Raw genomic sequence first — 21,667 nt, 5'->3', positions numbered from 1 at the left:
AAGGCAGTAAACCCTTGAGGGTGTCTGTCTTGATACTGACAAAACTTTGAGATTCACAGAGAGTTCCAATGTCTTCTGGAAAATGAAAATGGAAAGTACTGCCTGAAAACTGTTGCTGTCATTCAGTTTTAAGAAGCAGTAAGTATTCCCACTTTCCTTCCCTTCACTGTTTTCCTCATTCTTCTCCAAAAAAGGCACAACTGTGAAGCCTTTCCTTTTAACCTAAGGCAGCTTTTTTGCCTAGAAGAGGAATGGTTTCCTGTGGGGCATGCCCAGCCCCTGCCCTGGAGGGATCTCTGCTGAGATAAAAGATTTCGCAAATGCCCAGCAGGACTCCCTGGAAAGGCAACCACTTCTTTGGTCACAGCAAGAAAAGACAGACCCACAATCCTTTAGGAGACCCTATGCAGATCCTTCATAACCCATTGGCCCTCACCCATCCCCTGCATCCCTATAAAAGCTAAGCCCTCTGCCCCTGTGGGATAGAGAGAGCTCTCGTCCCTGGCTTTCCCCTTCGCCGGAGGGGACCAACAATAAAGCTCCCTTCCTGCGGAACCAGCCACAGGAGCCTCTCGTCTCTCTCTCTGGTCTGGCTTGGCCTGGAGGCTGCCCTGCAGAGCTGAGCTGGACTCACGAGCTGACAATCACTAAAGGGCTGACAGCCTCTGCAAGGGCCCTTCTGCCATCAGCTGAGGGAAGACACTGGGCCTCAGGAAGGTGATTCCTTTCGGGACCATCTCTCTGGACCGGTCACCTCTTCCTGGGTCAGAGCCACTGACCCCACCACCATCTGTAATAGTTTCCTCTTTTGCCTTTTTCTTAACATCGTGCTCCCATCTCTCTCTGTCCTTTCTTTCCCTCTCTTGTTCTGTGCTCCCTACCCCTCCTGGTCTCCTCTTTATTTCCATTTTCCAGTGGGTCCCTGAATTTTCCTTCCTTTCTAGTGCTTGCATGCAGAATAGCCCCTGCAGATGCTACAGTACTAATGACATCAAGAGTTCTCCCAGTAATGCCTGTCCACCTCTCTGCTCTCAAAAGAGTGTTCACAGCTACATAGAGAAGTTCATCTCTGTAACTGCCACAGCTATGCATTTCCTACGCTGCTTTGGTCCCTTTTGTTCTCTTGACTTTCTTTTCTTAAAACAGGTGCTGTATGTAGACACATGGTTTAAATGGGTTCTTTCCAGCAAGAGGGGACCACCAAACTGAGATGGACTTAAAAGTGAACAAATACTTCTCATATTCCCTTGACAACAAAATACAATGACTCAGCAGAGAAGCTTGGCCATGCCTTAATCCCACGTTAAGTGGGTCTCCCACTGATTACAACTATTGGTGTGGGGTTTTCACATCTCATGGTATAATGTTCAGCATTCTGTGAGGGATGTGCTATAACGCTGACGGCTAATTACAGGGCATACTTGGACCAGAGGTATTGCAGAGGCTGCAGCACTGCTGCAAAATCAGAAAGCTGTGAAGACTTGCCGAGGAGTAGGTAATTTTACTGTTTCATGAAATAACACATGGCAGGAACTACAAGAACAAATGTCTCCTATGTGTAGTATGTGTCCTGCACTGAAATATAAAGAGCAAAGTTACGCCATCCCAGTCATATCATCCTATTTGGAAGCATCCTTTTGTTGGTATCAACATACTAAAGCAAGTTCTCTGAAGAAACTGCTGGAGTCAAGATCAAGGAAGAAGAAAAATGGTGTCTCAGAGATGTCTGATTGGATTTGTCACTCAACATGATGTTAGCCATTTTAAACAGCAGGTTAGCAAAACCATACATTGGAATTTCATGCTGAGCTTAGCTGGGAACTCTCTATGCACCAGTATTCCTTGTCACAGTTTCTCTTGTAAAAGAATGTCATGACACAGTTCATTGCTTTGACTTAAATACTTTATGGCCTTTGACCCTCTTGAAATTTTTTACAACCCTGATGACCAAAAGTCTTCAGCCTTACAACGCACAGCTGTGCGCTGTTCTGAGGATTAGCAGTTGCTTTGGCCTATAGACAAGATGGCATGGAACAATAAATGGATTCTAACTTCAGACTAAAAAGGAGAACCTTGCATACAGCTACTCTTTAGCAGCAGTTGAGAACAGTATTTCAAACTGCTTACCTTGGCCACAAAGGCTGCAACCCTGTTTCTTGAGGATAATGTGTTCTCACTTTGCCTTAGGAAGCTTCCTCCTAGACTGAGACTTCTGTTCAGTCCCAAATTGTTGCCAAGATGTCCGAGTGCAGTTGAATACAGAACTGGAGTTGCAGCCAGACCTCCGCTAACAATGCTGCTTGTGATTAAAGATTTGCTTTTATGGCGCTCCCGGAGGAGCTTAGCGTTGGCTTCTTCAAGTCTCTCATTAGCTCTGAAACATTTGGAAGCACACAAAGGGTTACCTTTGGTAGTAGGACTTGCCCAAAGTTACCCTCCAACTCTTCACTATTATTGGACTTCTGAGATTTAAGAGCCTCCCAAAATAGCACATCATTTGACCTGAGCTTGTTTGGAGGGCCTGTTTCTAAGAAGTCACACAAGGTACAAGGAGCAGTGAGTGTTACCCATGCTTAGGACTGCTCAGCATGAGGGCCTGAAAGCCTTCTGTGAAAGCCATGTGTTTACACAGCTTCTTCTGGAAGGTACATCACATCCCTAATAAGTCTGGGCTGGCCCCCCCTTCCCAAGGAAAGCTCAAAGCTCAGAGCCTTGTGAGCCTAAAAATATAATTTCTATTTTTTTTCACAGAACAGAAATCTGTTCTCTAAGAGGTCTACCCTTATTCGATAAAGGACACGAAATTCATTTTTTCTGTTCTACAGAGGATGAGATTATAGAGACTGGCAAAAAAAGCTGCCAGTTAAAACAGCATCGACGTGAAAAGTATCCTGTTAATGCCATGAGCAGTGGTATTTCTGCTGAAACATTAAAGAGAAATGAAGGCCTGCTGAATGGGAAGGGTCTTAAGATACTTTTCCCCATAAACATGCCATCATAGGCTTTCACACATAATGCCGGCCAGGTGCAGAAGAAGAATTAGCAAGAAATATGCATGAGGAAAAAGGAGTCTCTTATTAGCAGTCCAAAAAAAGCACAGACTTACCTTTCCAGTTTCTTTGCTAGGCATCGTCTAGTTTTCACTTCCTCCAGGTACAGGTCCTTGTACTTTTCCACTTCTGCCTGTGCACATTCTTTTGGAAAAGTACTCTCTGGTTGGGCATTTTTTTATCTTGTCCAATTCACATTCAAGATCTCTAATTCTGTCTTTTAGCTGGTTTCTCAGTGAAGCATGATGACTGGCTCTGATGTGTTCTAGTCTGTCCTGGGAGGCTGCCTGTGCCTGAAGGAGGTAGTGCACCTTCAACCACCACAAAGAACAAGAGACCTCTCCCCACCTGTCAATTGCATGTACCCAGTTTCAAGGGCCCAGCTGGGCTCAGAGAAGTGGCTGTGCCTCCTCACTGCCATCAGCAATCAAGGCAGAACCCTGGAGCTACCACCAGGGTAAGTAATTCTTTTCTCTCAGGAAGAAGCCCAAATTTGTACTGCTATTGAAAGCTACCAATGAAAGGGCACTATCTCTGTCGGACAGGGCATGGAGAACAGGATTCCACAAAGGCATTAGCAGGATGCCTCACCTCCTCCCCATCTCCACACCTGCAACTTCAGTCACTTCTTTCCTGAGCACTCTCCCCCCTCCAAGGACAAAGCCGGACCTGTAGGTCTGGCCATGACAGCTGGAAGGTGCAAAACCCCTTCAAGCACGAACAGTGAGAAAAGCAGACCAGCGGACAGAGATAGCCCCAGGCACTGCAAAATGGAAATCTACCTTGGGAAGGCTCCTGATTTAGGGACCTGCTGGCACATCACACACCATGAGAGCACTCCTGCCCAACCATATTCCCATCTCCCACTGCCCTTCGGCACAGGCACAAGGACAGCGCTAACACACAGCATCAGGCACCCAAAGCCAGACACTTAAAAAATGATAGCCACAACCAAAGTCTCCACAGTTTCCATAGAGACACACATCAGAAAGTCACTCACTTGCAAAAACAGATTGACTTCCTGCAGTTTTTGTCTTCCTTCTTTTCCAGCGCGTTCTTCTGCCTCCCTTTTATATGGTTGTTTTTGGTTGTGATCCACCATGTTAGTCTGCAAGTGATGTTGGAGTTTTGCCACCTCTTCTTTCAGCTGGCATTTGCTCTTCTCCTGTTTTTCATGGTTCCCATGCAGGGTAGACAGCTGTTCTCACAAATCCCAATTTTTTTGCTTCGAGCTGCATGCTTCTTCTAGAGTCCATGTCCAGCTTGTGGGAAAGTGCACGAACCTGTACGCAGAAAAAAACCTCCAAATACAAAAGGAAATCCAGAGGGATGTAAAGGCAGTGAATTCTGTTGAAATTGCTGAAGAGGTTTTCCATGGAGCCTGTATTTATCATCTGCATACTCAATATCAGAAACTAAGTGTAACTAGGCTCTTCTTTTCCAACAAGATCAGCCTTCACATCATTTGTGAGAGGATGGGAACCTGAGGAATCCTTTTGCAGTTCTTCATGCAAAAACACTGTAACGTTCTGGACTAAAAATGAGTCAGTGCAAAGGCAGTAACTGATTCTGCAATGAGGCCTTCTAAAGCCAAGCGCAGCTCTGAAAGGCGGCTTCTCTAGCAACGAATCTGAGTGCCGAGCGGAGAAGTGTTTCAAGGTTACATGCTACTACTGAACAGCCAGAGCAGCCGCAAAAACATCTCTGGCAACAATACTGCTGGGTCCCCATGCCAAGATGGGCTGAAACAGCTACCTGTGAAGAGTAAGTTACAGCACTTCTCCTATGTCACCTCTCCTCATCGTACCCTGCACAGCAACAACGCTCTTCAGAAAAGGAAAGTCTCAACTGCCTCTGGCTGAACTCGTGCCTGAGACAGGGCTCAAGGGTTCTTCTTGCTGTGCGAGCAACAGCAGCGTTCCTCTCCTCTCTTCCAGAGGAGGAATCCGTCTGTCAGGCCTAGGTGATGCTGCCACAGCCTCACACTGCAGCCGGGCCTGAGCTGAGGCCCGCTGCTCTCAGCCCTGACCCTCACCCATGGGTGTGATGTCCTGGTAGGACGGCAGAACTGCCCATCCCTAAGGCCCGGCCTGGGGATCTGCACTCTTGGCTGACCCTGCCTGCTGTCACCGGACCTGTTCTGCTCCTCTTGGTGAGCACCTGCGGGATGGCTCCCTGGCCCGTGAGGTCACGGACCCTGCCAGCCTTGCTGCCACTCTTGGCTTGCCCTTCCTCTGCAGGACAGTCTGCCCTTCCTGTGCCATTGCAGATGCTGCTTTGCACTTCAGGATTGCGTCTTTACCCGTAATGACAACTACATCAGTATTAGTTATAGTCACCTCCTTCTCTAACAGTAGAAAATCATTGAGAAAGGTCAATCAAATCCAAAATACAGCCAAGGAAAAAAGGCATCAACACGACAAGAAATACAGGGGAAGTGTCACACAGGGTTCAAAAGAAGTAACACCCCAAGCAAACAAACGCCAAGCTAAGCAGAGCTCACCTTTGTTCTCAATCTACCAACTTCATGGGTTATTTCCGCATAAAAGTTCTTCATTTCTTCAAGCTCGGAATCTTCTTCTTTCTTTTCAATAACTCTTCGTTTCTTCCCATCAGTCATCACAACCTTTTCCAACCTAATCAGCAAATTAGTTAGGAAAACAATGAAACACAGGAAGAACCAGCCTTTCTCCCATACTCTCACATAAACAGCACAGACCTCATACAATGGCTTGGGTTGCAAGGGACTTTAAAGATCATCTAGTTCACACCCTCCCACTGTAGGCACGTACACCTTCCACTAGGCCAGATGTTGCTCGGAGCCCCATCCAACGTGGCCTTGAACACTCTCAGGGATGGGGCACCCTCCCCGCACAACCCCCCCCCCCCCCCCCCCACTTCTCTGGGCGAACTGTTCCAGTACCTGCCCACCCTCACAGTAACAAATTTCTTCCAAATGTCTACTCCAAAGCTGCTCACTTTCAATTTAAAGCCATTGCCCCTTGTCCTGTCACTATATGCTCTTGTGAATGGATTCTCTCCATCCTTCTTGTAGGCTCCCTTCAGGTACTGGAAGGCCACAATTGGGTCACCCCAAAGCCTTCTCTCTTCCAGGCTAAACAATCCCAATTCTCCCAGCCTTTCCCCACTGAAGAGGTACTCCAACTCTCTGGTCATCATGGTTGATGTCCTTCCTGTGATGGGGCCCCAGAGCTGGATGCAGCACTCCAGGTGGGGTCTCACCAGAGTGGAGCAGTGGGACAGAATCCCCTCCCTTGACCGGCTGGCCACACTGCTTTTGATGCAGCCCAGGATACAATTGGCTTTCTGGGCTGGGAGGGCACTTTGCCTGCTCATGTCCAGCCTCTCATGCACCCCAAGTCCTTCTTGGCAGGGCCGCTCTGGATCTGTTCATCCCCCAGCCTGTATTGTTACAGGGGGTTGCCCTGACCCAGCTGCAGCACCTTGCACTTGCTCCTGTTAGAACCCATGACATTCCCACCAGGCCACTTCTTGAGCTTGTCCAGGTCCCTCTGGATGGCATCCCATCCTTCAGGTGTGTCAACTGCACCACTCAGCTTGGTGTCGCCTGCAAATCTGCTGAGGGTGCACTTGAGCCCTTTGTCTATGCCATTAATGAAGATATTAAATAACACTGGTCCCAGTGCAGACCCCTGAGAGACACCATTTGTCACTGATGTCCATTGAGACGCTGAGCTGTTGACCGCTATCCTCTGGATGTGACTGTCCAAACCATTTCTTACCCATGAAATTTGTCTCTTCCCCAATTTAGAAAGAAGGATGTGGTGGCAGACCATGTGAAAGGCTTTACAGAATATTTACAGGTAAATGCCATCTGTAGCCCTCCCCTTGTCCACTGACGTAGCCACTCCATCCTAGAAGGCCACTAGGTTGGTAAGGCAGCACTTGCCCTTGGAGAAGCTGTGCTGGTGTCTCAAATCACTTCCCTGTCTTTTGTGTGCCTCAGCACAGCTTCGAGGAAGATCTGTTCCATGACCTTCCCAGGCACAAAGGGGAGGCTGACAGGTTGGCAGTTACCATGGCCCTCCTTTCCACCCTTTTTAAGGATGGGTACAATGTTCCACTTTTACCAGTCCCCTGGTATTTCACCTGACTGCCACGACTTCTGATAATATCATGGGCGGTGGCTTGGCAACTACATCAGCCACTGTTGGCCAAAGGAGGGCAATAATGCAGGCCAGATGTAGATGAGAAATTCGTAAGAAAGAGGAAGGAGAAAACAGGAGTCTCTTATTACCGCTCCAAAACAACATGGACTTGCCTTTCAAGTTTCTTTGCAATGAATTTTCTGTTTTTCTTTTCCTGCAGATACAGCTCTTTGTAGTGTTCCACTTCAGCCTGCGTGGATTCTCTTAGAAAAGTACTCTCTGGTTGGGCATTTTTTAGCTTGTCCAATGTACATTTGAGAGCTCTGTCTTTCAGCTGGTTGCTCTCTGAGTCCTGATGTCTGGCTCTGGTGTGTTCTAGTCTGTCCTGGGAGGCTGCCTGTGCCTGAAGGAGGTAGTGCACCTTCAACCACCACAAAGAACAAGAGACCTCTCCCCACCTGTCAATTGCATGTACCCAGTTTCAAGGGCCCAGCTGGGCTCAGAGAAGTGGCTGTGCCTCCTCACTGCCATCAGCAATCAAGGCAGAACCCTGGAGCTACCACCAGGGTAAGTAATTCTTTTCTCTCAGGAAGAAGCCCAAATTTGTACTGCTATTGAAAGCTACCAATGAAAGGGCACTATCTCTGTCGGACAGGGCATGGAGAACAGGATTCCACAAAGGCATTAGCAGGATGCCTCACCTCCTCCCCATCTCCACACCTGCAACTTCAGTCACTTCTTTCCTGAGCACTCTCCCCCCTCCAAGGACAAAGCCAGACCTGTAGGTCTGGCCATGACAGCTGGAAGGTGCAAAACCCCTTCAAGCATGAACAGTGAGAAAAGCAGGCCAGTGGACAGAGATAGCCCCAGGCACTGCAAAATGGAAATCTACCTTGGGCAAATGCCTGATTTGGGAACCTGCCAACACATTACACACCATGAGAGCACTCCTGCACAACCATACTGCCTTCTCCCACTGTGCATGTGAGGTGTGCCTTTACTTCTTCTGCTGCATAACTACACCTGTCTTCAGAGTGAATTCAAACTAAGAAATGCTGCTGGCCACCAGCGGGTAGCTGGGAAAATGATGAACTCTTTCTCCTCCTCTTCCAGCTGAGCAGCCCCATGCTGCCAGTGGCAAGCAGGGGAAACTTCAGTGCTTCTATTCCAGACTAGAAAGGGCATTCAAAGGCCATTTGCTATGAATGCCATGTAGGTCCTCAGCTGCTTTCCAAGCAGCCTCTACTCAGGAGAAAGCAGGAATCAAACTCCCCTCAGGTCTCCAGGAAAACCTCACCATAAAATTTCCCCATAGAAACAGGTAACTAGGCTCAGGAGTCACCAAAAGGGAAATTTGTGAGCAGCTTACTGGGGCAGTGGCTTGCAGGTCTCTCTGCAGGGCTTCAATCCTGTCGCTTTGTTGCTGGACAGTGCCTTCCAAACTGGTCTTTTCAATTTCAAGGCTTAAAAAGAAATACAGGTCTTACTATAAAAATCTGCCAGAGCACCAATTCCAAAAGAACAGTGCAAAACAATAAAAATCAAGAGTATCATTCAAAACGGTAATGATTTGCTGGGATGCAAAAAGGCTACGTATCTATCCTGGAGTTTTCAGGCAATCCCTGCAAGCAACAGACACCTTGCCCCACTGTGTTGTTCTCTTACCGCTGCACACGTTCTTCCAGTCGTTTCACAGTCTCCACGTGTGCCAACAGCTGGTCCTGCAGTTTCTGGGCAGAAGCTGTTGCTTTTCTTTCCTTCTTATCCAAGGCAATCTTCAAGTCACAAACACAACGCTCTGACTGAAGAAACTTTTGTTCCATCTCCCGCAACTGTAAAATCACAGGAAGAATCCACAGTCGTCAGGTGAGCTTTTGTACAGAGTCAGCTGCTGCTGGAGGATTCACGTGCTGCATGTAGCTGCCCATAGATACTGGAATCTCTGCCCAAAGAACTGTAATCATCTCAAGTACCTTCACAGCTTTGCTTCTACTAGCAAATGAACACAAGCTGTGTTACTTCCTCATCTTCTACAGTGGCCTCTCCCATCCCTCCATGGACTTCCTAGAGCACAGTTCTAAGCACTGACACTGCCCCTCCGACCCTTTTGTGGACCTGTGATGATGCTCTTTGTATTCACTTGTTTGCTACTGCATGAATGCATGAACTGGGAAGCTTCTATTCCTAAGGAAGGAAGGTGTCTTGGAAGTGTCAGAGGAAAACTGCTCCAGAGGACCTGTGCTCTGGAGCACACCATGGCACCGGGGGAGTTTTCTGAATTGGGGGAGACCTCAAACGCAGCACCAAGAGAGGTGTCCAGTTCCCTCTGAGAAGGAAGTGGAGGATCCCTGAGGAGAGGCAGCTCTGCCTCAGCGTGCTGGGGCCAGGAGGAACAGCAGCAGTTGTATCCTGGTGAGCACCACTTCAGCAAAGGCTCCCAGGTGAACTGCACCGGCAGACCTGCTCTGGAGTTGGGAATTGCACCAGGGTGCTCAGGGAGCGTTCTTAAACCAGGAAGAATCTCAAATGTAGCACAGAGTTAGGTGCTCCAAGTCCCTGACTGGGAAGTGGTGAAAACCTGAAGAGAGGCAGCTCTACCTCATCATAGTGGGGAGCAGAGGCAGGAGGGACAGAGGCTGATCAAAGTCTGATATAACCATCACTTCCTTAGGTCTCTCTCCTTCTGACTCCTGGGATAATGTGTTGTCTTTTTTCATGATATATAGAAAGAGACAAGAACCCACAGCTTGATTCCTATGGGGACAGGCTTTCCATAGCTCTGCTCAAACCCTAGCCAATTCCTCATGTAAGTAGAGGTTCTCTTTCTCCACGTCAGCCTTGTGGCTCATGGTTAACTGCCAGTGAAGCTTTCCATGTAGGTTGCTCTTTAACTGCATTGGCAACCTTCTGCTGCAGCTTGGCACCGAGTCCTAGGGAAATGGTGCTCCAGGAGCACAAAGGTTTCCCTGAGCATATGAGGTGTGCCTTTACTTCTTCTGCTGCATAACTACACCTGTCTTCAGAGTGAATTCAAACTAAGAAATGCTGCTGGCCACCAGCGGGTAGCTGGGAAAATGATGAACTCTTTCTCCTCCTCTTCCAGCTGAGCAGCCCCATGCTGCCAGGGGAAAGCAGGGAAAACTTCACTGTTTCTACTCCAGACTCGAAAGGGCACTCAAAGGCCACTTGCTATGAATGCCATGTAGGTCCTCAGCTGCTTTCCAAGCAGCCTCTACTCAGGAGAAAGCAGGAATCAAACTCCCCTCAGGTCTCCAGGAAAACCTCACCATAAAATTTCCCCATAGAAACAGGTAACTAGGCTCAGGAGTCACCAAAAGGGAAATTTGTGAGCAGCTTACTGGGGCAGTGGCTTGCAGGTCTCTCTGCAGGGCTTCAATCCTGTCGCTTTGTTGCTGGACAGTGCCTTCCAAACTGGTCTTTTCAATTTCAAGGCTTAAAAAGAAATACAGGTCTTACTATAAAAATCTGCCAGAGCACCAATTCCAAAAGAACAGTGCAAAACAATAAAAATCAAGAGTATCATTCAAAACGGTAATGATTTGCTGGGATGCAACAAGGCTACGTATCTATCCTGGAGTTTTCAGGCAATCCCTGCAAGCAACAGACACCTTGCCCCACTGTGTTGTTCTCTTACCGCTGCACACGTTCTTCCAGTCGTTTCACAGTCTCCACGTGTGCCAACAGCTGGTCCTGCAGTTTCTGGGCAGAAGCTGTTGCTTCTCTTTCCTTCTTATCCAAGGCAATCTTCAAGTCACAAACACAACGCTCTGACTGAAGAAACTTTTGTTCCATCTCCCGCAACTGTAAAATCACAGGAAGAATCCACAGTCGTCAGGTGAGCTTTTGTACAGTCAGCTGCTGCCGGAGGATTCACGTGCTGCATGTAGCTGCCCATAGATACTGGAATCTCTGCCCAAAGAACTGTAATCATCTCAAGTACCTTCACAGCTTTGCTTCTACTAGCAAATGAACACAAGCTGTGTTACTTCCTCATCTTCTACAGTGGCCTCTCCCATCCCTCCATGGACTTCCTAGAGCACAGTTCTAAGCACTGACACTGCCCCTCCGACCCTTTTGTGGACCTGTGATGATGCTCTTTGTATTCACTTGTTTGCTACTGCATGAATGCATGAACTGGGAAGCTTCTATTCCTAAGGAAGGAAGGTGTCTTGGAAGTGTCAGAGGAAAACTGCTCCAGAGGACCTGTGCTCTGGAGCACACCATGGCACCGGGGGAGTTTTCTGAATTGGGGGAGACCTCAAACGCAGCACCAAGAGAGGTGTCCAGTTCCCTCTGAGAAGGAAGTGGAGGATCCCTGAGGAGAGGCAGCTCTGCCTCAGCGTGCTGGGGCCAGGAGGAACAGCAGCAGTTGTATCCTGGTGAGCACCACTTCAGCAAAGGCTCCCAGGTGAACTGCACCGGCAGACCTGCTCTGGAGTTGGGAATTGCACCAGGGTGCTCAGGGAGCGTTCTTAAACCAGGAAGAATCTCAAATGTAGCACAGAGTTAGGTGCTCCAAGTCCCTGACTGGGAAGTGGTGAAAACCTGAAGAGAGGCAGCTCTACCTCATCATAGTGGGGAGCAGAGGCAGGAGGGACAGAGGCTGATCAAAGTCTGATATAACCATCACTTCCTTAGGTCTCTCTCCTTCTGACTCCTGGGATAATGTGTTGTCTTTTTTCATGATATATAGAAAGAGACAAGAACCCACAGCTTGATTCCTATGGGGACAGGCTTTCCATAGCTCTGCTCAAACCCTAGCCAATTCCTCATGTAAGTAGAGGTTCTCTTTCTCCACGTCAGCCTTGTGGCTCATGGTTAACTGCCAGTGAAGCTTTCCATGTAGGTTGCTCTTTAACTGCATTGGCAACCTTCTGCTGCAGCTTGGCACCGAGTCCTAGGGAAATGGTGCTCCAGGAGCACAAAGGTTTCCCTGAGCATATGAGGTGTGCCTTTACTTCTTCTGCTGCATAACTACACCTGTCTTCAGAGTGAATTCAAACTAAGAAATGCTGCTGGCCACCAGCGGGTAGCTGGGAAAATGATGAACTCTTCCTCCTCCTCTTCCAGCTGAGCAGCCCCATGGTGCCAGTGGCAAGCAGGGGAAACTTCAGTGCTTCTATTCCAGACTAGAAAGGGCATTCAAAGGCCATTTGCTATGAATGCCATGTAGGTCCTCAGCTGCTTTCCAAGCAGCCTCTACTCAGGAGAAAGCAGGAATCAAACTCCCCTCAGGTCTCCAGGAAAACCTCACCATAAAATTTCCCCATAGAAACAGGTAACTAGGCTCAGGAGTCACCAAAAGGGAAATTTGTGAGCAGCTTACTGGGGCAGTGGCTTGCAGGTCTCTCTGCAGGGCTTCAATCCTGTCGCTTTGTTGCTGGACAGTGCCTTCCAAACTGGTCTTTTCAATTTCAAGGCTTAAAAAGAAATACAGGTCTTACTATAAAAATCTGCCAGAGCACCAATTCCAAAAGAACAGTGCAAAACAATAAAAATCAAGAGTATCATTCAAAACGGTAATGATTTGCTGGGATGCAACAAGGCTACGTATCTATCCTGGAGTTTTCAGGCAATCCCTGCAAGCAACAGACACCTTGCCCCACTGTGTTGTTCTCTTACCGCTGCACACGTTCTTCCAGTCGTTTCACAGTCTCCACGTGTGCCAACAGCTGGTCCTGCAGTTTCTGGGCAGAAGCTGTTGCTTTTCTTTCCTTCTTATCCAAGGCAATCTTCAAGTCACAAACACAACGCTCTGACTGAAGAAACTTTTGTTCCATCTCCCGCAACTGTAAAATCACAGGAAGAATCCACAGTCGTCAGGTGAGCTTTTGTACAGAGTCAGCTGCTGCCGGAGGATTCACGTGCTGCATGTAGCTGCCCATAGATACTGGAATCTCTGCCCAAAGAACTGTAATCATCTCAAGTACCTTCACAGCTTTGCTTCTACTAGCAAATGAACACAAGCTGTGTTACTTCCTCATCTTCTACAGTGGCCTCTCCCATCCCTCCATGGACTTCCTAGAGCACAGTTCTAAGCACTGACACTGCCCCTCCGACCCTTTTGTGGACCTGTGATGATGCTCTTTGTATTCACTTGTTTGCTACTGCATGAATGCATGAACTGGGAAGCTTCTATTCCTAAGGAAGGAAGGTGTCTTGGAAGTGTCAGAGGAAAACTGCTCCAGAGGACCTGTGCTCTGGAGCACACCATGGCACCGGGGGAGTTTTCTGAATTGGGGGAGACCTCAAACGCAGCACCAAGAGAGGTGTCCAGTACCCTCTGAGAAGGAAGTGGAGGATCCCTGAGGAGAGGCAGCTCTGCCTCAGCGTGCTGGGGCCAGGAGGAACAGCAGCAGTTGTATCCTGGTGAGCACCACTTCAGCAAAGGCTCCCAGGTGAACTGCACCGGCAGACCTGCTCTGGAGTTGGGAATTGCACCAGGGTGCTCAGGGAGCGTTCTTAAACCAGGAAGAATCTCAAATGTAGAGCAGCGAGAGGAACCCCATGCCCCTGACCTGGAAGTGGTGAAACCCTGAAGAGAGGCAGCTCTACCTCAGCATGGTGGGGGGTGGAGGGAGGAGGGACAGAGGCTGATCAAAGTCTGATATAACCATCACTTCCTTAGGTCTCTCTCCTTCTGACTCCTGGGATAATGTGTTGTCTTTTTTCATGATATATAGAAAGAGACAAGAACCCACAGCTTGATTCCTATGGGGACAGGCTTTCCATAGCTCTGCTCAAACCCTAGCCAATTCCTCATGTAAGTAGAGGTTCTCTTTCTCCACGTCAGCCTTGTGGCTCATGGTTAACTGCCAGTGAAGCTTTCCATGTAGGTTGCTCTTTAACTGCATTGGCAACCTTCTGCTGCAGCTTGGCACCGAGTCCTAGGGAAATGGTGCTCCAGGAGCACAAAGGTTTCCCTGAGCATATGAGGTGTGCCTTTACTTCTTCTGCTGCATAACTACACCTGTCTTCAGAGTGAATTCAAACTAAGAAATGCTGCTGGCCACCAGCGGGTAGCTGGGAAAATGATGAACTCTTTCTCCTCCTCTTCCAGCTGAGCAGCCCCATGCTGCCAGGGGAAAGCAGGGAAAACTTCACTGTTTCTACTCCAGACTCGAAAGGCCACTCAAAGGCCACTTGCTATGAATGCCATGTAGGTCCTCAGCTGCTTTCCAAGCAGCCTCTACTCAGGAGAAAGCAGGAATCAAACTCCCCTCAGGTCTCCAGGAAAACCTCACCATAAAATTTCCCCATAGAAACAGGTAACTAGGCTCAGGAGTCACCAAAAGGGAAATTTGTGAGCAGCTTACTGGGGCAGTGGCTTGCAGGTCTCTCTGCAGGGCTTCAATCCTGTCGCTTTGTTGCTGGACAGTGCCTTCCAAACTGGTCTTTTCAATTTCAAGGCTTAAAAAGAAATACAGGTCTTACTATAAAAATCTGCCAGAGCACCAATTCCAAAAGAACAGTGCAAAACAATAAAAATCAAGAGTATCATTCAAAACGGTAATGATTTGCTGGGATGCAACAAGGCTACGTATCTATCCTGGAGTTTTCAGGCAATCCCTGCAAGCAACAGACACCTTGCCCCACTGTGTTGTTCTCTTACCGCTGCACACGTTCTTCCAGTCGTTCACAGTCTCCACGTGTGCCAACAGCTGGTCCTGCAGTTTCTGGGCAGAAGCTGTTGCTTCTCTTTCCTTCTTATCCAAGGCAATCTTCAAGTCACAAACACAACGCTCTGACTGAAGAAACTTTTGTTCCATCTCCCGCAACTGTAAAATCACAGGAAGAATCCACAGTCGTCAGGTGAGCTTTTGTACAGAGTCAGCTGCTGCTGGAGGATTCACGTGCTGCATGTAGCTGCCCATAGATACTGGAATCTCTGCCCAAAGAACTGTAATCATCTCAAGTACCTTCACAGCTTTGCTTCTACTAGCAAATGAACACAAGCTGTGTTACTTCCTCATCTTCTACAGTGGCCTCTCCCATCCCTCCATGGACTTCCTAGAGCACAGTTCTAAGCACTGACACTGCCCCTCCGACCCTTTTGTGGACCTGTGATGATGCTCTTTGTATTCACTTGTTTGCTACTGCATGAATGCAGGAACTGGGAAGCTTCTATTCCTAAGGAAGGAAGGTGTCTTGGAAGTGTCAGAGGAAAACTGCTCCAGAGGACCTGTGCCCTGGAGCACACCATGGCACCGGGGGAGTTTTCTGAATTGGGGGAGACCTCAAACACAGCACCAAGAGAGGTGTCCAGTACCCTCTGAGAAGGAAGTGGAGGATCCCTGAGGAGAGGCAGCTCTGCCTCAGCGTGCTGGGGCCAGGAGGAACAGCAGCAGTTGTATCCTGGTGAGCACCACTTCAGCAAAGGCTCCCAGGTGAACTGCACCGGCAGACCTGCTCTGGAGTTGGGAATTGCACCAGGGTGCTCAGGGAGCGTTCTTAAACCAGGAAGAATCTCAAATGTAGCACAGAGTTAGGTGCTCCAAGTCCCTGACTGGGAAGTGGTGAAACCCTGAAGAGAGGCAGCTCTACCTCATCATAGTGGGGAGCAGAGGCAGGAGGGACAGAGGCTGATCAAAGTCTGATATAATCACCGCTTCCTTAGGTCTCTCTCCTTCTGGCTCCCAGGATACTGAGTTGCCCTTTTGATGATGGACAGGAAAGCATCAAGCACCCCACAATTTACTCCTCTAGGGACAGGCTTTCCATACCTTCGCTTCAACCCTCTCCAGCTCCTTCTGCAAGCACAGACTGTCTTCCTCCACATCAGCCTCATGGCTTGTAGTAACCGCAAAGAGCAGTCCTGAAGCATGAAATTTTGATAGGAAACATGTCCAATTCTGCATCGTTTTCTCCCTGCTTGCTCCCAAATCAACTCTTTCCCCATTTCCTACAAGCACAGTGAAAGCTAAGCCAAGCACATGGAAGCTTGATGAATTCAGATTAGAAGGGACCTCAGGATGTCTCCAGTCCCACTGCCTCCCCAGTGCAGCCTCGAATATGAGGCAAGGCCATACTGTTCAGGGCTCCTTCCACTACTCTTCAAATCCCCATGGATGCAGCTGCACCAACTCCCGGGGCAAGCTGTTGAACTGCCTGACCATCTACATGGCAAGACGTTTTCTCTTTAGGTGTGGTTGGAACCTGTCATGTTCCCTTGGGACAAGTTGCTTCTCTTTCTCCCAACGCTCCCATCCATACCACTTAACGCACCAACCGTGCCTTTGCTCAAAACCCCCTCTCCCGCAGAGCAACCTTGCTGCTGAGCTAATGGCAGCTTTCCCAGTGGGCCTGGGTCTGTGTGGGGAGGGGGCACCACAGACACCACTTCCTGGTAGTCCTCAGTGGGCAAAGTACAAGAGTACAGAAGGTCTGAGAGCAGCAAGAGCCAGACCTGCTTTTACCAGTCGCTTGGGGAACTCCTTCCGTGTGGCTCTTCCTTCTTTTCTAAGCTCATTCCCACGCCTCTCCTCAGTCACACTCACTGACAACTGAGGAGGCCTGTGTGCTGTTTTGACAAAGCCCTCACCTTTCACACTGCTCTGCAGCATGCCTGTCAGCTGCCTTTTTTACAAGACACTCCAGCATCTCTTCATGCTCTTGGAGACTGCAAGATCTAACGGGGTATATCCCCCCTGAAAGGAGAGAGCATCTCCATTAGAAAAACAGAGACAAGTTCGGCACCTGTTTGAAAGAGCAGCTTCACCCACATGCCAAGGTTACCTGATTGTGAGCATCACTCCTGGCACCATGCTCAAGTAACCGCCCTGCTACAGTAGCATTACCAGAGAGGACAGCCAGGTGAAGGGCAGTGTTGCCGTTCAGCATCCGTCAGATTTGGGTCGGCACCGTGTTCTGGCAGAATAGCCACACATTCTTCTTGCTGGGTGCTCTGCTGCCTGGGAACAACACACAAAAGAAGGGGGAAGACTTTCGACATTTTTGTCTCACTCTGTCACAACTCGCTCATCTCCCGAATGCTGTTATGGAAGGTCATCTTCAAAAATTTAGCTAACAGAGGCCTAAACCACGCCAACAGCAACATGCACGTTTCTGTGGCCCTTCTGTGTAAGGAATCCTGTCAGATACCTCTCCTGTAATGCACCGTCAATAAGCCTCACTTAGAAGATCAGAACACAGTCCACTTACCATCATCAGTGGAATTCTCTTGATGCCTTCAGGAAGGTTCAGGCTGGCAGTTCTTTTGTGCTGGATATCTAACGACATCTGCATGGCCATTCGCAGAAGCGAGATCCAGAGGTGTCCTAAAAATTAAACAGACGGTCTCAACACAGACAAAAGACGGAACGAATTTGCATCTTTACGCAGCCCTGGGGAGCCTGCCCGGACTCTGTTCCTGCCACTCGCGGCTGCTGCAATCCTGCGCTGATCAGCCACAGGGGCAGAAGAGAACGGGTGAGGTCTGAGCAGCTGCGAAACAGCCCTGCAGAGAGACCACGGCGAAGTGGCAGGCCGCAGCACGCACTTCCAACAGCGGCTCGAGCCAGCCCGGCAGCTACAAGCCACGAAAAGCTCTAGAGCTCGCTGTGTCTCCCAGCTGACAGGACAAATCTCGCTGTTCAGGCCATTAGCTCGAACGCGATGCTACACACGGCCTTAAGGGCGGGCGCTTCCACGTGCATCCAAAGCTGCCAGGGGGGTTGTCGCACTATGCTGATGCTCTCGGTCTGCCTTTTCCTTAAGAGAAGGCTGCCGAGGACTAGAGGAGCTTGGCTCAGAAGCTGCCGCGGCAGCACCTGCCAGAAGCAGCCAAGGTGTCCCATCCGTGGCCCACAGAACTGACCCGGCTCTGCTGGTCTCTCCCGTCGGTGCCGACTCTCTTGAAACACCTCGGCCAGGCCAGGTGGCCGCGGTGCAGCCCGCCCTGGACCCTCTCACTGGGCTCGGAGGCGGCGGTGGCGGCGGCACAGGGCCGCCCAGACGGGCTGCTGTATGGCGACTGCTGTCGCCTTCTGCTGAAGAGCCCCCTGACTCTCTTCTGCAGGGCGTGCCACGACATGGCCCTGCTGGGAGCGACCAGCAGCAGGAAGCCCCCGGCGGGCTGCTGGGCCCCGGGTGTGGATCGGGATAAGGATCAGGACGAGGAAGAATGTCAGGGCGAGGACGAAGACAGCGAAACGAGGAGGACGAGAACAGGCCACTCGGCACAAAGCAGATGAGGGTCGCCCCGCGCAGTGGCTGCGGCCAGGAGCCTCCGAGACGGGCGGCAGGGACGCGCAGTTCTCCCAGCGCGGGACGTGCTGCTGCTCCCGGAGCGGGTTGGGCAGCTCTGAGCGCCGCGTCCGGGCGCCAACAGAACCGCGGGCACCAACAGAACCGCGGGCACACGCGCCTGCGGCGTCACAACGGCCGGGGGCACGCGCGGGGCTCCACCGGGGCCGTCACAGAGGCCGCGGCGCGGGCAGGGGAGGCGCCGGGCGGGTGACGGCGGGGGCCGCGCGGACGCGAGGGCGGGCCTCGGCGGGCGCCCGGCAAGGAGGCGGCCCGCGGCTTGCGAGGCGGCCGGCGGCACTGGGCGCTGCCTCGCCTCGGGCTGCCCCGGGGCACGGACCGGGCTGCTCCGCCCGAGCTGGCAGGCTGCGGCAGGCGCTCGAGCAGCTCTCGCCTCGCCCGCTCCGGGGTTTTCCCTCAGCGCATGGGCCGGGGTGCCTCTGGGCACACATCCCCGACATGAAGCTCAGGGTGCGGTCAGAGCCCAGCACTTGCTTTCTGGGTGGAGAGATTTGTCTAGGAGACTGGGGATATTTCCCAACACTTTTTTTTTTTTTTTTGCCTTTGCGGGCTGCAGCTGGGTCAGCTCCCCACAGGCTCAAACCTGTGGGTTTTTCCCGTCATTCATGGCTGCCAGAAGCTCACTCGCTGCCTTTGCCTTCTGCACAGTCCACAAGGAGGATTGCTCTAAAATGCAGGAAGAGTCTGTTATCAATGAATTTTGGGAATGTGGCTTTCGCATGCAATAAGGAATTAATCAGTAGGAGAGAAAGAATTATTACAATTAGGACAGTTTGTCTAAAGTTATTGGTGGACTTTGGTTGTTATAGTCAATTTTAATTCTCTGCTTATTAATAAGTTTAAGGATCCAACGTTTGCAATGTTTCATGTTTAAAATAAGTTGTTTACCCCCGTAGACTGAACGTAAACATTCCAGAACCGGATAAAGTAATGAAAGCTGCGGGCGGTCCAACGAGAAATTAACGTAAAGGGATAAAACAAGGAACAGCATTGGATGGACAGTGAGCCAACCGGAGGACCCTAGACAACAGTCCAACAGGGAGGAGCCAATCAAGATACCCAAGACATCAATGAGCTGATCTCAAGACTTTGGTGGGCGGAGGAATGGGCGGTCTAAGGCGGGGTTTCGGGGCTATAAAATGTATCGCCCCTAGGTTGTGGGCTGTGCCTCTGGCGGCATCTCGTTGTGGGTAGGTGCGCTTTGTTTTGTGGCAGGCAGACCGCGCAGGGCTTTCCAATCGTCTATATTTTGATCAACTGGTTCGGTGTTTAATAAATTCTTTGAACGATCAAGATTGTGATCCCGTTTTTCACAGTCTGGCAACCGATAACTAGCAATAGCTGAGCTTGAGCCCACGATTTTGGTCCAACTGTGCTTCAAGTCCCCTGCAGGAGAGGGACACATTTGCCTGGCCTCCGGCTGTGAAGATCAGCTCATTAAAATTCTTTGAGAGATACCTCTGTCCGAATACAGGTGCAAGCAAGACCATATGCCAAAATCACTACTACCGATTTTTATTTAAGACTTAAATGTTAAATAAAACTTGCAAGAAATACGTTTTCACATCTGAACTGGGCACAAGGGACACAATAGATGCACTATTAAAAAAAAAAAGTTATCCAGAGACTTCCCATAGCAGTTCATTCAAAAGGGAAACCTGGTGCACGTGAAGGTTTTCTGGAATCCAGCACATCCAGTTTCAAGTTCAGGCAGTGGCTGGGGAGAAAGGAGACAAGATTCCTTATGTTACTTTTACAGCAGACAGGGAGAAATAAGGCACTATAAGAAGATTTGACTTAACTCGATAGTCTGCAGTCCTGAACAAGACTTAAAATTTCCAAGGACACATAACAAGGGAAGAGCTGGGCACAAAGAAGAAACACATTTTGTGCACAACAGCAGAGCAAGTGTATGGTCACGGTTTAGTACGAATGCAGTCAGTGTTCAGGGAAGAAGAGGTGGCTGAAGTCTATAAAGATCTCTAAAAATCTGGGGGCTTCTTTGATGTTTTTGCTGGAGATGAACTCTAGTGAAGGGCAACTTCATCTTAAGCCAAGTGTTTTCTGTGTGGGGCAGTGGGTGAATTTTCTTTTTGCTTGGTTTTTTCTAGGCAAGTGCATAACATTCTATGCAATATTTTGGGAAGCAGGCATTTTCCCCACTCAAGTCTAAACTAGAAAGCTAGCAGAACAAAATCTCAGTGCCTTGCAGAGGAAGTTGAAAATAATGGCTTGAAAGCTGTCGAGACTTAGTCACCTTTTACCTTAAGAACATTCCTAATGTAATGACACATTACTTTTTTTCAGTTTCTTAGTGATTTTTTCATTCAGTTCGTGTTGTACCTAGAATTATACATGAAATATACAGTTAAGATACAATATGACCCAAATGTTACTGCTAAAACTCCTGAAACATTCTTACACCCCACAGAGAATGTGATAAAACCTAAAAATAGCATCCCAAATGGAGATGATGGTCTGTGATGGCCGAGAAGATGCCAAAGGCCTTGGACCACATGAGCTATGTGGAAAGGCTGAGAGAGCTGTGACTGTTTCTCTCCTGGAGCAGACAAAGCTCAGGCGACCTTGTCTGTGTGTATTAACTACCTGATGGGTGGAGTAAAAGAGATGGAGCCAAGCTCTTCCAGTGGTGCCAAAAGAACAAATGCCCCCAAAGCCTCAAGGGTTTTTGAAGCGTGGACAGGCAGCAGTAAAATCCTGGGGAGAAGAGAAGCCCTAGGAACATGAAATGAGACACTGGTAGCAGAAGGAAGCAGGAAATCTCAAGCCTAGACCAAAAGACAACCTAAAGCAGACTAATCCTAAGCACAGCCGTAGTAGTGGAGGTGCTGGAAGCAAGCACTTTCCCTGGTTTATGAAGCCTTCACAATGACCAGAAGGTCCACAGGACCCTCCGCAACACGTGCGGATGAATGAAGAGAAGAAAAAGGTCTTGTTTGCCTCTTATTTATTCCAGGAACCTTTTTGTGATTCTCATCCCCACCCAAGGAAAAAGAAATAGGTGGAAATAAAGCCACCACATGGATTTCTCTGGAAAGGAATGAAAAGGCCTTTGAATGAAAATACACCTTTGAGGACTCTGACAGTGTCTCCACTGCTCTCCTGCCCCCCAGCCCTCTGGAGAAGGCATCACAGCCTAAACCTCCTCAGCAGGTACCTCTCAGTGCTTAGCTCTTCAGG

General features: G+C 49.4%; 1 protein-coding gene across 1 annotated transcript in view; it reads right to left on the bottom strand.

Moving 5' to 3' along the window:
* Window positions 1–21,667, bottom strand: part of LOC109144108 (ankyrin repeat domain-containing protein 26-like) — a 33,404-nt gene that overhangs the window by 3,543 nt on the left and 8,194 nt on the right. Inside the window, exons 12-24 of the mRNA XM_039570531.1 lie at window positions 14,798–14,979; window positions 14,518–14,611; window positions 12,824–12,990; window positions 12,528–12,621; window positions 10,836–11,002; window positions 10,540–10,633; window positions 8,846–9,012; window positions 8,550–8,643; window positions 7,354–7,583; window positions 5,554–5,686; window positions 4,259–4,333; window positions 3,107–3,183; window positions 2,128–2,374 (exon numbers count right to left, since the gene is read on the bottom strand). Of these exons, the coding sequence (XP_039426465.1) occupies window positions 2,128–2,374; window positions 3,107–3,183; window positions 4,259–4,333; window positions 5,554–5,686; window positions 7,354–7,583; window positions 8,550–8,643; window positions 8,846–9,012; window positions 10,540–10,633; window positions 10,836–11,002; window positions 12,528–12,621; window positions 12,824–12,990; window positions 14,518–14,611; window positions 14,798–14,979 (1,821 nt within the window). The remainder of the gene's footprint in view (window positions 1–2,127; window positions 2,375–3,106; window positions 3,184–4,258; window positions 4,334–5,553; window positions 5,687–7,353; window positions 7,584–8,549; window positions 8,644–8,845; window positions 9,013–10,539; window positions 10,634–10,835; window positions 11,003–12,527; window positions 12,622–12,823; window positions 12,991–14,517; window positions 14,612–14,797; window positions 14,980–21,667) is intronic.

This window comes from Corvus cornix, chromosome 1A, assembly GCF_000738735.6.
Source record: "Corvus cornix cornix isolate S_Up_H32 chromosome 1A, ASM73873v5, whole genome shotgun sequence".
NCBI lineage: Eukaryota > Metazoa > Chordata > Aves > Passeriformes > Corvidae > Corvus > Corvus cornix.
Note: the sequence above shows the minus strand (reverse complement) of the source record. Positions and strands in the feature narration are given on the sequence as shown.